The sequence below is a fragment of the Venustampulla echinocandica genome (assembly GCF_003357145.1).
Source record: "Venustampulla echinocandica strain BP 5553 chromosome Unknown scaffold_0, whole genome shotgun sequence".
NCBI lineage: Eukaryota > Fungi > Ascomycota > Leotiomycetes > Helotiales > Pleuroascaceae > Venustampulla > Venustampulla echinocandica.
Genome location: NW_022474205.1, coordinates 4000370 through 4015903, shown reverse-complemented (window position 1 = coordinate 4015903; position 15534 = coordinate 4000370). Strand labels below are relative to the sequence as shown.

Genomic DNA, 15534 nt, shown 5'->3' with positions numbered 1-15534 from the left:
GGGGGGGGTTCTGAACAGAGACGAGGCCTAACAACATAATTACAACGACTCGAGTACTTCGCACAGAAGCGGTTTATTTGCGCTTTCACCTCTCCCGACATTTTGGTACGACCGTTCCAAGTTTCAGAAGTGTTTAAAGTGCTGGGGGAAGGGAATTCCCGACAATCGCAGATACCTAGCCAGTCCGGTGGGTTGGTGGAAATTAAACCACCCTCATAAGGAAAGGAGGGTTGGGTTCCAAGACATTTTCTTAAACAGATGGCAATCTTGGTGGAAATTAGGGACAGAAGCGCAAAAGGTTACAGCGCACTCGGAGTCTGATCTCCGGAGAGGATACCAGAGGGTCTTGGGTCTGCGATATTCCTTAATAATTCAGTTAAGGAAGTGCACTGTACCTATACTCGTCATTCGATAATGAGCTGATATCAGAGGCGTGGACTGCGACGCAATGCAATGCATGGCGATTGCAACGAAGGATCAGGTACCTAGACACCTAGGTAAGTAATGTTGGATTGGAGATCGAGGCGATGTTGGTACCGAGATATCGTAAGTAACAGAACTCGATTTGAAATACCACCCTGTGATAAGACTCCAGGACTCATCCAGATCTGTATTCCCGTCTGGCTGGGTACGAGCTACGAAGTTCTCCGATGCAGCTCAATAATCCCCGTGGTGTTGTGGTACCAGTACAGTACGAGTACTAGCCCAATGCCCCAAGAAGCACGCTGGGCCACCGCCACTGTGCCCCCGGAAGGACATCCACGAACCGGCGATGAGCTAGAAAACGCCCGCGCGCGATGAGAGCGAATCTGCCCGCCACTGTTATTGCGCGCCGAGTGCCAGATGCCAGATGCCAGAAGCTCGAGATGGAATGCGAACCGGCGAATTGTCGCTGGAGGCCTGGGCTTGGCCGAGTCGATTTAGGAGGAGTTTCCGGTCTTCGTGTCCGCCGCCCTGGGACCAATGAGTACATCTACATCGCGGCCATCACCTTCTGACTTGCAGTAGTACGAGGGAAGCAGTTCGCCCTCAAGTACCGGTACCGGCAGTGCTCCTTTTGCTTTTTGCTCCCCGACCTTGCTTCTCTGCTCTGTTCGCGACTTCGACGCTGTTGGAACGAGCAGCTCAGCGGCCACTCACCGACCTGGGTGGCGGGGCAGCCGATTCCTTCGCAGCTCGTACTTCGCCGTAGTCGGTGCTCAATAATTACCACTTTCAGAATGGGGGAATCGCCTGGAAGGAGATGGTTGCATGGAAGAGGAGAGGACGAGGTGGGAGGAGGTCCGAGGTGGTACAGTACGAGTACTCGTGCTTGGTAGAGTGCTTGGTAGCAGGTACTTGGTGCTCCTGTACTACTCGGACTGCAGTCTGCAGTCTGTACTTACTTTGCCCGTCTTCTTCTCCCCTAACCAACGACTTTCTGGCGGTTGAACTCGGGCGCTGGCTGGCGGCGTTGACGAGTTTGGCCCTCGTAAATCCCCCCTTTGGGCCATTTCGGCTGCATCGGGCTAGAGAGTCCGGGCGGACGGGGGCATCGAGGATCGCCGATGCAGTTGCCGCCAGCGCGAGTCGGGGACTGAGCACAGGAAAGAGTACATGTAGGACCACGGACAGAGGAGATAGGACGTACATATAGGAGGTACAAGTAGATATGGCATCGCCTGTGCGTAGTGCATTGTCCGTCGTGTCATTATTGCTAGTTGTCTTGATTGATTGATTGCTTCCTAGAGCACCCTCTGGTGTACGAAGTACGCGGTAGGAGTATTGGCGGGTGGGCATGACGCCTACATTGCCCCAGCCAGCCATCTGGGACCCTGACACTGAGGCCCCCCAGCCATTCTATCGAGATGTGAAGTTGCTTGCACTGTTCTGTTCTGTTTCCCGGGCTTGTCCAGCGCTGAAGCCCAGGGCCCCAGCAGCGCGCCAGCAGCCCCCCCGACCCTAGGATTCCAGGCCTTTTTCCTCTTGACCCGACTCGACTCCTCCAAGGTTCTTCGTCTCTCCCACCTCCCTCCCACTGCCATTGTACTGTACATACGGTACTGCGCTCTCTCCAGTCTAGCCTCTCGCCGATCAGTCACGTAGACTACCCAACTAACTACCCCGTCTCTCGAGAGTCTCAACATCAATGTATCCACGAACACCAACGCGATCTCAGACGTCGAAGGCCTCGTCATAGGCAACGGCCACCCCCTGGCCGTCGCCGTCGCCGCCGTCGTCGCTGAGGCGAAGAAGGCTCGCTGATTGGGAATCGCGACATGGAGGCCGCAACCTTGGTTCAGGAGGTCCGCTCGTCCTCGCCCACGCCGGAGAGCTTGCGGCAGCGACAGCGAGACCGTCTCTCACCGCGAGGACGATTCGCAAAGTCTCCCCGCATCGCGACGACAGTCCGCGATATGGAAGGTTCCCGACCCCTTATGAATGGCGTCACGCTCTGGCCCGCGCCGCGATCGAAGACGGTGACCAGCCGCTCCCCAGAACAGGTCCGGAAGAGGCAATTGCAGAATGGATTGCGCAAGGAGAATAGCGTGGATCGTCGCGCGCGGAGGGATCTAGAGGAGGCTAAGGCTCAGGATATCAGCATCACTCCCGATGGTGGCTCAGCAGGACGAGAAGGCAGGCAGTTTACCGTTGCAAAGGTTGGGAATAATGGCAGGATATACTTACGGTAGGACCTGACCCCTTTTCGGCCATCATGCCATTTGTTTGGATAGCGAAGGGATCATGAGTTGGAAGTACAGGATATAAAGAAAACACTGGCTGACAGCTCTCAATAGCCCTACTATCCGCCCTGCAAACCAGCGGTATCAGCAACCTTCATTCGTTTTCCCTATTACGCCACCAAGCACCGCAGGCCTTGATGTGTTGTTATCGCCTCGGGACGGGGACGAGACGCAGCGTAATAGTGAATCCATTCCCACGCGCTCGCCAGCCTTGCCCGCAACTCCCACCGCCCGCGTTGCGCGAGACTTGAAGTCCCCGCCTATCCAGACCGCACCGCAACATAAACCTCCGTCCACGCGACAAGAGCGCGCCCTATCATACTCAACCATCGACGAGAACAGCGTCGTCCTTGACTCAGATTCAGGAGCATTCAGAGTGGTCATAGAGAGGCCTGGCAATATGGCAAAAGCCCCGGCGCCTTTTCTTGGTATTCCAACTTTGGAAGTTCCTATCCCCTCGTACAAGCTAGGTACCCCTAGATTCAGTGCCCGAGGAACGGCTATGCTTCGAAGCTCTTGTCAAACGGCTACAGATGACCTGCGTTCAAGTGTCTTCTCTTCACAAAGAGATCCTAACTCACGTCGGCCAACTCGAATCCTCTCCAGACGCCATTCAGATGCTTCTTGGCAACCGCATTTCGACCGCGTGATTTCAAATGCACCAGAACCTTTCGACTTGTCGATACCACCCTCTGGTGTAGTCCGACAGCGTGGACCGATCGGCCCTGAGATGTTTGATAGTCTTACTTTTAAACCTGCCTGCGATCACCCCTCACTGGTCCGGTACTCCCTTGGTGGAGGTATCAGAGCAGCAACGCCGGCACGCATAGTCGCCGAGATCACATCACCAACCTTTGTGGACTACGACCTTCTCTCCGACTTTTTTCTCACATTCCGCTCCTTCCTGGATACGAGTGACCTGCTACACATGCTCATTGCACGTCTAAAATGGGCCCTAACACGTGACGACGAAGTTGGAGCCGTGGTCAGGGTCAGAACATTTGTCGCTATTCGCCATTGGATTTTGAATTATTTCTTGGACGACTATGTTGTGGACTACGAACTACGGAAATCTTTCTGCGAACTCCTGAATAATTTTGAAGGTGACGTCTCTCTCGACGCCGAACGTGCCAAGGTTCCCCGGAAAATACTTGGGGAGCTGAAGAAATGCTGGAGAAGAGTCTGCGCCTTGTACTGGGATGGCCCAGAATTCGATACCGACCTTCGTTCTGATGTCCTCATTTCTCCGGGAGGAGTAGCTGGATCCCGGAATCCAGCCTTAGACCCGAGCTTTTGGGTGAATGGCCCGCCTCAGATTGAGGAGGGCGTTATTGAGCAAGACACTTTTGGAGAACGGGAGTGGTCAAGTGTAGAAGACCACAAGCTCTTTGCTGACGTATCGCGCCCCGGCCACTTGGGTGATGCGGCCCGTCCCCAATATACGCAAATCACCCAGCAAGCAGAGTCTCAACCCGAACCGCCCTTGTCGCCCACGAGCATGGTTAGTGAAGATTTTGTTTCCTGTTCGTTTCCATCGCGTGCCCGAATAATTGGAACTGCAAACCACCCTGGTGCTCACCCAGTCCCAACGAGCTCTATCCACGACCATCCTCCACCCGTTGCTCTAACCCCGAAGGCGCTTACCGGCAAGCGTGTCCGTTCAACCCACGCCCACAAGCGCAGTGGTAGCTTCTCAGACTCCTTCCGAGACAATCGAACACTTGAGCAACCGGTCCCGAAAGCTATTTACCAAACTACTGAGCTCTTCGTCAACCTTCCCTACTCTGGGAACCTCGTCCGAGGAAACCTCTTCCCGCCAGGCCAAGCATTTGTTGATGCTGTTGCTCCAAGCACCCCCGCAGACGTTAACCACAAGGCCGCACTATTTTCTTCCGCCACCAGAGCTCAAAAGGGCCCAGGAGCAATGTCAGGACCGGGCATGAAAAAGTTGCTGAGTAGCGTCCGCCGTGCCCTAAGCACTAGAACTGGAGGAGCACAAAATTCGAATGCGTCCCCCACACAAGGCAGCTTCCCTCATATCCCGCCGCTCGGCGTCCGAGGAGCTACGATGAATCGGCTTCCTGGAACTGCAGTTGTCCCACAGGCGCGGCCTCGAAATATGGGGGGCAAAGCACCTATGCGCATCGACCTCTTGGGCGCTGAGATTGCCGAGGACTTCAAGAAGGCCGTTGAAGAGGAAGCTGAAGCAGAAGCTGCAAATCAAGGGCTAGGTGAGGCCAGGTCAGATGATAGCAGTCAGAACCATGTCGGCCGTCAATATTCTTCGATGACCTCAGACACGACCCTCGAGCCACTGGTAGCGAAGCCTGACGACCGCACAGCTCTAGTCAGCGGGATGACCAACGGCAGTAAATCTATTGTCATAGTGGATGATACGATTGCTTCGGGGGATCCTTCCATGAAGGCCGTCCTACCAATGAATCCATCCGTAGATACATTTGCGGATGCGTTCCTGCAGCAATCCGGTGGACCCACACCACCTTCTACACCTCCTGAGGCGCCATTCGGAACCCCTCGACGGTCATCTCATTTATTAGGACAACATACTAGAAACCGATCAGTTTCTCTCGAGGGAAACTCTTTTGTCGAATCACTGAATCAACCTAGAGACGATGATCATTTTCGCAGCCCTCGATCGGTTGGTATGTCCTCTATCCATGCCCAAGGCCATCCTTTGAGATCGAAGAAGTCGCTTTCGTTGCGGCGGTATGCATCATACCATAGTGGAATTGCACAACTTAGAAGTGAAAAGAGCTTTGATGCCACCACGTTCTCCGGCTCTGAAGAACCTGAACGTCTCTCACATCCAGTGGTCCCCCGCCCCCTCCGAGTCCTTCGCAGACGTCCGGGTGGTGATTTAAGAGCAGTTGTGAATGTGGGGGACCTCAACTCTCAACCTCTTCGGCGGCCTATGTCTACCGGGTCATTGACAACCTACTCAGACTCTGTGCGGAGCTCGTATGCACTACGGGAGTCCAGTGTTTACGTAGATGTTATCTCGGCTGGGCATGATCAAGCAGCTCAAAAATCCCAAACATTCTCTCTTGGCGCATTGGCAGAAGCTTCACAGAACCGTCGTGCTTCATTAGTTAGCACACATTCATCTCAACCGATCATGAGTCCGTCTTTTGAGAAAGAAGCCCAGCTGCTTGCACAGATCCCCGACGATGCTAATGATGATGGAGGCGTTGAATCTGCTCTCTTGAAACTGGAGGGGAAATACGAACAGCGCAATTCTGATGCATCTTCAAGAAGCTATGTTGGCGATTTTGCCGACCGTGGTGGAAGTTTTGGTGTGCGCCCATTGGATGTCAGCCCGCCGTTCCCTAGGGATGATGCGGTTAAAGCCGAGAGACGCCGGCAACGACATGAACAAGTTATGGACAGCAGCTTACCACAGGCCACCCGTTCGGTGTCGACACATCGCCCCCAACAGCACTCGAGTGGCGAAGAGCTTAAACCTACTGTTTATCAGCCTCCAGGAGTCCAGGTTAATGTAGCCGAAACATCTCCAAGATCGGCAGCTTCTTATAACTCCATCCCGATACTTGAAAGAGGACTGTTAGATCATGTAAGGGACCCGAGCCCGAGGGCGATGCGAGATTGGTCACAGCGTTCCATACTTCGAGATCCAAGCGGTGACAGGGTGGGTTCCAATGACCATGCTATTGAATCATCGCACGAAAATTCGTTCGACTTCATCGATATGACAGACAGTCTAAAGGACGTAGCAGGTGGCGACACGGTACCCAATAACAAGAGCATCGACGAGTCATTTTTAAACAGCGAGAGTGATGATCGAAGCGATCTTTCTTCCGAACTATCAATAGAAATGGTTTCACGAACGGAGTACACCGAACGCGAGTCTACATCGACCCTCACATTTCCTACTGTCCACCCTGGAACAATCGTCAAAGAAATATCTACTCCATCGTATGGTCTTGGCCATCCTCCCTCGCCACCCATAACATTGACCCAGGCATTACGGCTGTCCCCAACTATGGGAAATATTCAATGGTCCACCCAAGCTCAGCTTCAACGAGATCCGAATAGCCTTCCCCCCACCCCCGAGTTCACACCCACAATGGATGGAACTAATCAAGACTTTACCGTTGATAGAGGAGCTACACCATCTATTGATCCACTTCGATCCCACATTATAGCCGAGCCTTCAAGAAAGACTTCGATCCACCTGCCCTTCGTCCTTGCGTTTGACTCGGGAATACTTGCGCAGCAATTTACATTGATCGAAAAAGATGCCCTCAATGAGATTGACTGGAAGGATTTAATTGAGATGCATTGGAAGGATGCAACTAGCGAGCCTCGATCATGGGTCGATTTCCTCCGCACCTCTGAGCCTCGAGGAGTGGAGGTGGTTATTGCCCGCTTCAACCTCGTGGTGAAATGGGCTATATCGGAGTGTGTCCTAACCGAAAACCTTGAGGAACGTGTCCGAACTATTAGCAAGTTGATCCACATTGCAGCTCATTGTCGCAAATATCGCAATTTCGCAACTATGACGCAACTCACTGTGGCTCTCACTTCTGAGGAGCTTGCCCGTCTAACCAATACCTGGGCTTCTGTCCCAGCTGATGACAAACAGACGTTGAAGCAATTAGAGGCACTCGTTTCGCCGACAAGCAACTTCCACAGCATGCGAGCGGAGATGGAAGGTTCTGGCGCAGACCAAGGCTGTATTCCATTTGTGGGCATCTACACTCATGATCTTCTGACCAATTCCGAGAGGCCAAGCCAGATTGCCAGCACACCAACCACAGAACCTCTTGTCAACTTTGAAAGATGCCGCGCCGATGCTACTATTGTCAAGAACCTTCTGAGGCTTCTGGAGGCTAGTCATCTATATAGGTTCCTACCGATTGAGGGAATAACCGAAAGATGTCTCTGGATGGCCGCTCTTTCCGACGAGGAAATCATCAAGTACGGAAGAATCATCCAAGCATAGACACCCTTCTGAGTTGATACCACGCCCTTGAGATATTCCCCGCTTTCTAGAATGGGGACCAATTATCATTCTCAACAGACCTCTTGGACCATTTTCAATATCTTTAATCCCTGTTCTCATATGAACACCCCAAGCGCTCTTGTATACGATTAAGTTGTTCGTTTTCCGCTTTTGTCTTGATACCTTTACTGTTGATTTTTTTTTTTTTACGGCGGACCACTATCGCACACCCTTTGGTTGGCTATCTTTGCTCCGCCCAAACGGCTTGTCGCCGACGAAACCATAACGAATCCTTTTCCCCCTTCTGTCCTATATTTAAGAGGGACCAACCCCTTACATCATGTTCGACCATCGAACAAAATAGATAACCGCGGGAAGCGAGCGAAAAGCGGCCCGAGGGCTGTCGCTGGCTTTCTTGTCTTTTGTTGTGTTATTTCTGCAGCGATGAGCGGAACGGGAAAGCGAATTTTTGCATTGCAGGAAAGGAATACCCAGTTGGAGTTTTTTTTTTTGAGGTTGAGGGGCATGGATGAGAAGATTTGGTAGGAGGCAAATGTTGTTATTAGCCGCTAGTACCTACCTAGAATAGGAAATATAAATAATTCAATAATATGTGGTTTGTGTAGAGATTGTGACTGAATAGTATAGGTGAAGCTACCTGCAACGTCTTAATGATTGATTAATGATTTGATGCCCCTCCCACGAATGCAAATCAGGCTTTATACAGAGCAGTGTAATGAATAGTTTTAACTATTACTGCTTTTACTGTGTGTTTATATAGATTACTATGATCGATAGGTGCTACGGCTCTGATGAGGCTGTTATTGACATAGGCAATGTAGAATATAAATTATATATTTGTAACGAATGGGATAATGATCAATCACGGCGTCTATGTTTATGCCTGCGTCTCCTATCTTCATCCCGGTGCGAATGACCTAGGGAGGAGTCTCGATGTCGACTTTCGTGTCTGTGAGCCCTACTGTGTTCTCCTTTCTTTCTTTTCGAGGGACTTTTCTCAGGCGCATCGAGGTTAAAATCCTCTAAATCATCCTCATCCCCATCTTCTTTATCTCTATGCCTCCGCTTACGCTTTCGCCTCCTCTCCTCAGCCTCAAGCTCTTGCATCTCCTTCTCCTTCTCTTCTCGCCAGCGCCTCCTCTCCTTTTCAACCTGCCTCACCTGTGCCGCGCCTTGACGCATCATCGCGAGAGGATCATTTGATACAATCCTCGCAGCTTCCCTCTCTTTCCGTCTCGGATCTTCATTACCCCAGACATCCTTACCAGGCATACCGTCTGCTTCCTGCTCCTTGGAACTATTGGTCTTCGAATACCAAGGATTGTCTAAACTCTGCTTGAAGCCCGCCGCATTGGAGAACCGCATCGTATATTGATCCTCATATTCCTTTTTCTTCTTCGCCGCTTCTTTCTCAGCCTCTTCGTTCTTCGCCGCTTTATGCGATCGTTCCCGTTCTTGCGGGAACAGGTCAATATGTCCTCTGTGATCGACTAACGGCGCATCGACAGGCTTCCGCAGCACGATTTGTCTCTCGGCATTTGAACTCGCTGTCTGCTCATGAGCTATGCGCATCTCGAAATCAGTGTCATTCTCGCCAGCTTTCTTCCTCCTCTTGCGCTCATGTCGCCGGCCTTCGCGCTTCTCCCCAACGTCGTCGGCATTACTTTCTTCGGCGTCAGGTATTGGCGTAGGTATCTCGCCCCGTAAGAGCTGCATGCGACGATCTGCATCGATCTCCTGCATGCGCTGCTCCTCGGCCTCCTCTTTTGCCTTTGCAGCGGCTTCATCGCGCTTTACTTTCGCGATGTTATCCTGGTTGTAAACGTTCCATGATTTCTTGCCTAGTAAATGTCTGCGGTAGTGAGTGATGTTAGTAAGTGACAATAGCTTTGGATTTGAGGTTGGATAAGGATATAGGTATATAGTGGGACTCACAGAGGCATGATTGGGACCCTGAGTTCGTGGTTTGCGACTTGGAGGAAGAAGTCCAGCTCGAGGCTGAGATCTTGAGGTCGAGGCTGTGGTCCGGTTGTGGCTGTTGTGGCTGTGGCGGATGATGCGGACAAGGCGAAACCGACGACGAGCGCTTTGGCCTCGCTCCCACCTCCTGCAGACGTCAAACTAGAGAGAGACAACAGACGCAACAAGACCGGTACAACCCATTTTGTGACCCTCATCTCGACTGAAAGTTTGCCATTGCTAGATCACGATACGATAAGATCAGTGGGTTCCATTTATAAGTGCGAGTGGGTGATCTGTCCTTCCTTACCTGAGTCATTCTTACACCAAGGACAGTTTCCACTGGAGCTGGTATCCCTGGACTAGCAAGGCTACACTACGGTCGTGGACTCTGGACAGCTTGCACCTTTGCTAGGCACGCCACTGGAATTCCATCTAAAGCAATCCGTACGCATTTAAAACAGCTTTACGAACTATTTCTATATTCGATACATTCCTATCAGACCATACCTCCAGCATGAATATCCGCCAGAATCTCTTCGGCCAAGGCCCAAGAGCAGGACGAGAACAAGCACAAGGTGGTTATGCTCGTCCTCCAGCTCCCCCCTCGCGCGATGACACTCCTATGTCCATGGGAGCGCCAGAGGGCTATGGTGATCCGAGAGGGAGCTACGGACAACAACCAAGACAGGCCATGCCGCAACGCCCCCAAGTTGGACGGACGCAGCAGCCGCCAATGTCTCCAGCACGACGGATACAATTACGGATCGCAAAAGTTGAAGATAAGACGTTGGCAAACCAATACATCTTTGGAAATCTGTAAGTGTTGCGTTACTGTGCTTATGGGATATGGTGGCAATGCTAACCCCACTGCTAGGTGCGCCGTATCGCCCGAAGACTTCCCCCCATCTCGAGATGGCTCGGATTTGTATATCTTGCTCAACGGCCGCTATGTGGTAACAGCTCGGCCGACGGGCTCCTTTCCACCGGGATGTATAAGCTTGTCGGATCCGCAGCGGACATGGTGCAATGTTGGAATGATGGATCCCATCACCGCCGAATTATACGACCCTTTCTCTCAAGGTGGACACACATACCTCGGGTCCCTGGATGTGGAAGCTGGATTTGCGTCAGTGAAGAAGTTTACAGAGGTCCCCTATGATCAGGATGTCCTGGCCGACGTGTTCATCAAGCAGTTCGAGAACCAAATATTCTCGCCCGGGCAGAAGCTCTTAATGGATTATAAGAACATTCCCTTGATGTTCACCGTGAAGACTGTCCAGTTGGTGGATCTTAGCATGGAAAAGTCATCTTCGAATGCCCCAACTACGCCGTCGCCAACAGCACGAGGTATCCTCACGAGACACACCCCGATCACCTTCTACAAAGATGCAAAATCACCCATTAAACTGAAAGGATCTGCAAAGCGGCCGGCCGCCAATTCTATCATTGCTCCCGATTTCAAATTTGAGGATATGGGAATCGGCGGGTTGGATACTGAGTTCAGTGCTATTTTCCGACGAGCTTTTGCATCGCGTATCTTCCCTCCAGGATTGATTGAGAAGCTGGGTATTCAGCACGTGAAGGGTATTCTACTTTTTGGACCTCCAGGTACCGGAAAGACGCTTATTGCCCGCCAAATTGGAAAGATGTTGAATTCGAGAGAGCCTAAGGTCATCAACGGACCTGAAGTACTCAACAAATATGTGGGTCAGTCGGAAGAGAACATCAGAAAGCTCTTCGCGGATGCGGAGAAAGAATATAAGGAGAAGGGAGACGAAAGTGGTCTTCATATCATCATTTTCGACGAACTGGACGCCGTATGCAAGCAAAGAGGTAGCGGAGCTGGTGGTGGAACCGGCGTTGGTGACAGCGTAGTCAACCAACTGCTTTCCAAGCTTGATGGTGTCGATCAACTCAATAACATCCTTCTCATCGGAATGACGAATCGGATGGATATGATCGATGATGCATTACTACGCCCTGGCCGATTGGAAGTCCATATGGAAATCTCCTTGCCTGACGAGGCTGGACGAGCGCAAATTTTGAAGATCCACACTTCGAAAATGCGAGATAACAATGTCATGGACTCGGATGTCGATGTTATGGAACTTGCGCATGTGACGAAGAACTTCTCGGGTGCTGAGATTGGAGGTCTGGTCAAGTCCGCCTCATCCTTTGCCTTCAACCGCCATGTCAAAGTCGGAACTGTTGCCGGTGTCAGTGATGATATCGAAAATATGAAAGTCAACCGAGCGGATTTCCTAAACGCCCTGGAAGAAGTGAAGCCAGCGTTTGGTGTGTCTGAAGAGCAGCTCGAGACCGCCATGAAACACGGAATCGTGCATTTCAGTCCTAATATTGACAACATCCTCAGTCAAGGTGCCCTTGCAGTTGACTATGTCAAGAGTGCGCCGGAAGCATCGCTACTCTCTGTTCTCTTGCATGGTCCTCCAGGCTCTGGGAAGACCGCAATCGCGGCTAAGATCGCGAAAGATTCCGGATTCCCCTTCATCAAGCTTATTTCTGCTGAGAATATGGTAGGGTTCAGTGAAATGGCCAAGGTACAATACCTCCAAAAGATGTTCACGGATGCATACAAATCACCCCTGAACTGCGTTATCGTGGACAACATTGAGCGAATTATTGAATGGTCGAATATTGGTCTCCGGTTTTCGAATCCTGTCACTCAAGCTTTAATGGTTCTCATTGCTAAGGAACCACCCCATGCAAGTTCTCCTTCTCCCATTTCTTTGGTTAATTCTTCAGGTTCTGACAAAAGATAGGGCCGTCGGCTCCTGGTTTTGGGCACAACCTCCCAACGATCCGTCATGGTACAACTTGATGTGAAACAGACCTTCAACCGAGAGCTAGCAGTACCAAACATCAATACGCACGAGGAACTCAAAACAGCACTCCGAGAATTTGGGTCCTTCGAGAACGAATCTGATCTGATCGAGTCCCTCAACGAGCTTCGAGCCATTACCGGCACAGACAAAGTTGGCGTCGGGATCAAAAATATCTTGACGACCGTGGGTCAGGCTAAGAGGGATAGAAATAACTTCCCAGGGACTTTTGCGGATATGATGGCGCAGCAGATGGCCGATAATATGGTCGAGGTGGACAGATAGAGCTGTAGAATACACTTAGATAGGTTGATTAGATCGCTGGTCTTTGTGGAGTGTTAAGTCCGATATCAGGATAGACTTCTAATCGATCTTTTGCATATTAGTAGCTGCAGAGAAGATAGTTCATCTCGACTGTGGCACAGCATGAAGCCCTCTCCACTCGGTAGGCACGCGCTCGTACTATGACCATGATCCCTAACTTGATGCTTGGTCGAAATAGGTCCAAGTGCTTAGTACGCATTGCCTCTTATCATATTTCTCTTATCGACATCTGGTATGATTCTACTATCTAAGGTGGGGAAAGTATATGCCTACCTACAGATCTAGTGGGTGCTAGTGTTGGAATTGAATAATGCAACCGGAGAGGAATTCTTCAGTCGCGTGCACTATTACCCATTTCGCACCTTTAGGCGTCTTCCGAAGGTCGAAGTGCAATTTTCTTGTCCCTGATCGCCGTTATCATTATTCCTCCTTCCTTTTCTGTATCTCGGTCGCTGATTGTGCCAGGATTGAGCTCCAAGTCACCCTTGCAACAAGCTAAGGGTGATTTCAAGGTACTAAATGCTTGTTGATAGCTTGATAGCTCCGTGTTAAGATGCGCTTTGCGCGCGGTATACTGCGTATATTTACTTCGCACGATGCCCTGAAATGAATTGAAGACTAGATAAGTGTCTGTTCGTCGCGAGCTGCTTAATTGAACTGGTGCAGCACCGTATCCATGCGCTCTCGCCGTCTAGCTTCCGTGTACCTCGCTTCTCAAGATGCGGTTCAGTCAATTGACCTCGGCGCTGGTGGTTGCTGCTGTTGGTTCTTCTGCAGTCAATGGACTGAATATTCTGATTAGTGTAAGTATGCTCTCGTTTATGCTGCCTGGCTTCATGGGCGCCTCTACCGAACACTGCTGATTTCGACGTGTCTGTTAGAACGATGATGGGTTTGGTACCGCCAATATCCGCGAGATGTACAAGGCAGTCAAGGCATATGGGCACACAGTTTGGATTGTAGCCTCGGTCACCAACCAGAGCGGAGCGGGAGGAACTGCTATCTATACCACAGAGAGGAATTTGACAATTGACTCGGAATTCGGTGAGCCTTTCCCAGTTACCCCTCGCGATCTTGAATATTTTTAACCATTAATCTAGGTATTGTCAAGAAGGGCCAGCCGTCCGTAGGAGCAGACCCCAATGACTCTCATATCTGGTATTATAACGGTACGCCCTCGGCCTGCGTCCAGGTCGCCCTCGACTATGTCCTCCCCCGATACGCCAATTTCAGCACTCCAGACCTCGTCTTGAGCGGCCCCAATTATGGCTTGAACCTAGGTCCCTTCCTTTACACGCTCGCTGGCACCCTTGGTGCAGCATATACAGCCGTTGAGCGGAGCATCCCCGCAATCGCCTTCTCAGGCGGAACCTCCGTTCAAACAGCCTACTACCACGTAAACACCACGACGTCTGCAGGACTGAAAGACACCGCGACCATCTACGGCGAGCTTGCGGCAAATCTCGCCCAGCAGCTTATTACCAACGTTGCCAAAAAGGGAGGAGGGCGTCTTCTTCCCCCAGGCTATGGAATAAACGTCAACATGCCATTCATTACATCGTTCACTAACGATTCCTGCATCAACCCGCCATTCATTCATACTCGTCTCACAGGTGGCGCAGATGTGGACGAGGCTGTGTACAATAGCACCACGGGACTCTTCACCTGGGGTAATGTTGTGCCCGAAGGCGCAAACACCTGTATCAACGGTGACTGTTCCTTGCCTGGAGAGACGGATATCCTCAATGCGGGATGCCAATCATCCGTGTCGGTATTTACCGTTGACTATGATGCCCCGCTTGCATGCCATGCAAGCCCCGATTTGAGGGGTGACCTGGCTCCTCTCGTGCAGTATGCCAACTCAACGATAAAGGTCGGTGGCTTGGATGGCACATCTAGTGTTACGAATGGGACAGCAGTGATTACGGCCGCAACTCCGACTTCGACACTGTTTCCGGTTGGTAATGTGGGAGCTGGAAGTTTCCGGGTGTCTCGGGTTGCGAGTGGGCTTGGTATGGTTCTCGTGGTTGTGGCTGATTTGTGGTTGTGAATACAAATAAACCTGAAGGAAAAGGAAACGGAGAAACTCGGCAAGCGGGAACGCGGAATGGGCCACGGGAATGCAAGAAGCCTCGTTGGGCGTTGGAAGTCCACCGACTGGAGATTTGGAAGTTGCTTTGTTTGTAGAAGCACTCGTACGAATCTATGGTACTGTTCAAGGGGGCAAGTCGTAACAAGCTTTCAACGTTATATCCACCCTAGCCGCAAAGTACTTGGCAATATGCACCTGCTTGTTCTAACGGACCCACTCCATTCGTTATATTTCCTAAACCCTATCTATAGCAAGCTTCCTAGTGATATATCAATACGCCTTCACACTCGGGTGCTCTTTAAGTTATCACATCGATATCCAGCGGCTGGTCTCTCTCATGTATTCGACGAGGCGCTACAAGACGCCGCTATTCGAAGGCGTTGTTAGAATCTGGTAAGAGTCACTGTGTAAAAATGACAAGTCTACCTTTATAAAAACAGTTGAAATTGTCTTGCTAACTATAGAATATAGGAATGTTGTCGACCGAAGCGTTGTATTGAGGGGTGAGGTGCTGTGTCGGGGGCTGCTAACCGGAACTGTTAATAATACGAACTACGAAGTATAGCAAGCACATAATAGTATTCG

At 51.0% G+C, this 15534-nt stretch overlaps 5 protein-coding genes across 5 annotated transcripts; 3 read left to right on the top strand and 2 right to left on the bottom strand.

Annotated features, from left to right (window-relative positions):
* Positions 1–920: 920 nt before the first annotated feature.
* BP5553_01261 (uncharacterized protein) lies at positions 921–1806 on the bottom strand (the record flags this gene model as incomplete). The annotated part of the gene is made up of 4 exons (XM_032009884.1): positions 921–1108; positions 1141–1233; positions 1386–1576; positions 1631–1806. 4 exons carry the CDS (start codon positions 1804–1806, stop codon positions 921–923), a joined length of 648 nt encoding a protein of 215 aa, XP_031873938.1.
* A 452-nt stretch (positions 1807–2258) lies between these two features.
* On the top strand, positions 2259–7707 carry BP5553_01260 (Ras GEF; the record flags this gene model as incomplete). The annotated part of the gene is made up of 2 exons (XM_032009883.1): positions 2259–2668; positions 2778–7707. The coding sequence occupies 2 exons, from the start codon at positions 2259–2261 to the stop codon at positions 7705–7707; spliced, it is 5340 nt and encodes a 1779-aa protein (XP_031873937.1).
* Positions 7708–8586: 879 nt separating this feature from the next.
* Positions 8587–9905, bottom strand: BP5553_01259 (Homocitrate synthase; the record flags this gene model as incomplete). Its single annotated transcript, XM_032009882.1, has 2 exons — positions 8587–9580; positions 9664–9905. The coding sequence occupies 2 exons, from the start codon at positions 9903–9905 to the stop codon at positions 8587–8589; spliced, it is 1236 nt and encodes a 411-aa protein (XP_031873936.1).
* A 299-nt stretch (positions 9906–10204) lies between these two features.
* On the top strand, positions 10205–12818 carry BP5553_01258 (p-loop containing nucleoside triphosphate hydrolase; the record flags this gene model as incomplete). The annotated part of the gene is made up of 3 exons (XM_032009881.1): positions 10205–10506; positions 10565–12443; positions 12474–12818. 3 exons carry the CDS (start codon positions 10205–10207, stop codon positions 12816–12818), a joined length of 2526 nt encoding a protein of 841 aa, XP_031873935.1.
* Positions 12819–13576: 758 nt separating this feature from the next.
* Positions 13577–14907, top strand: BP5553_01257 (SurE-like protein; the record flags this gene model as incomplete). Its single annotated transcript, XM_032009880.1, has 3 exons — positions 13577–13660; positions 13739–13901; positions 13958–14907. 3 exons carry the CDS (start codon positions 13577–13579, stop codon positions 14905–14907), a joined length of 1197 nt encoding a protein of 398 aa, XP_031873934.1.
* Between the last annotated feature and the right edge of the window lie 627 nt (positions 14908–15534).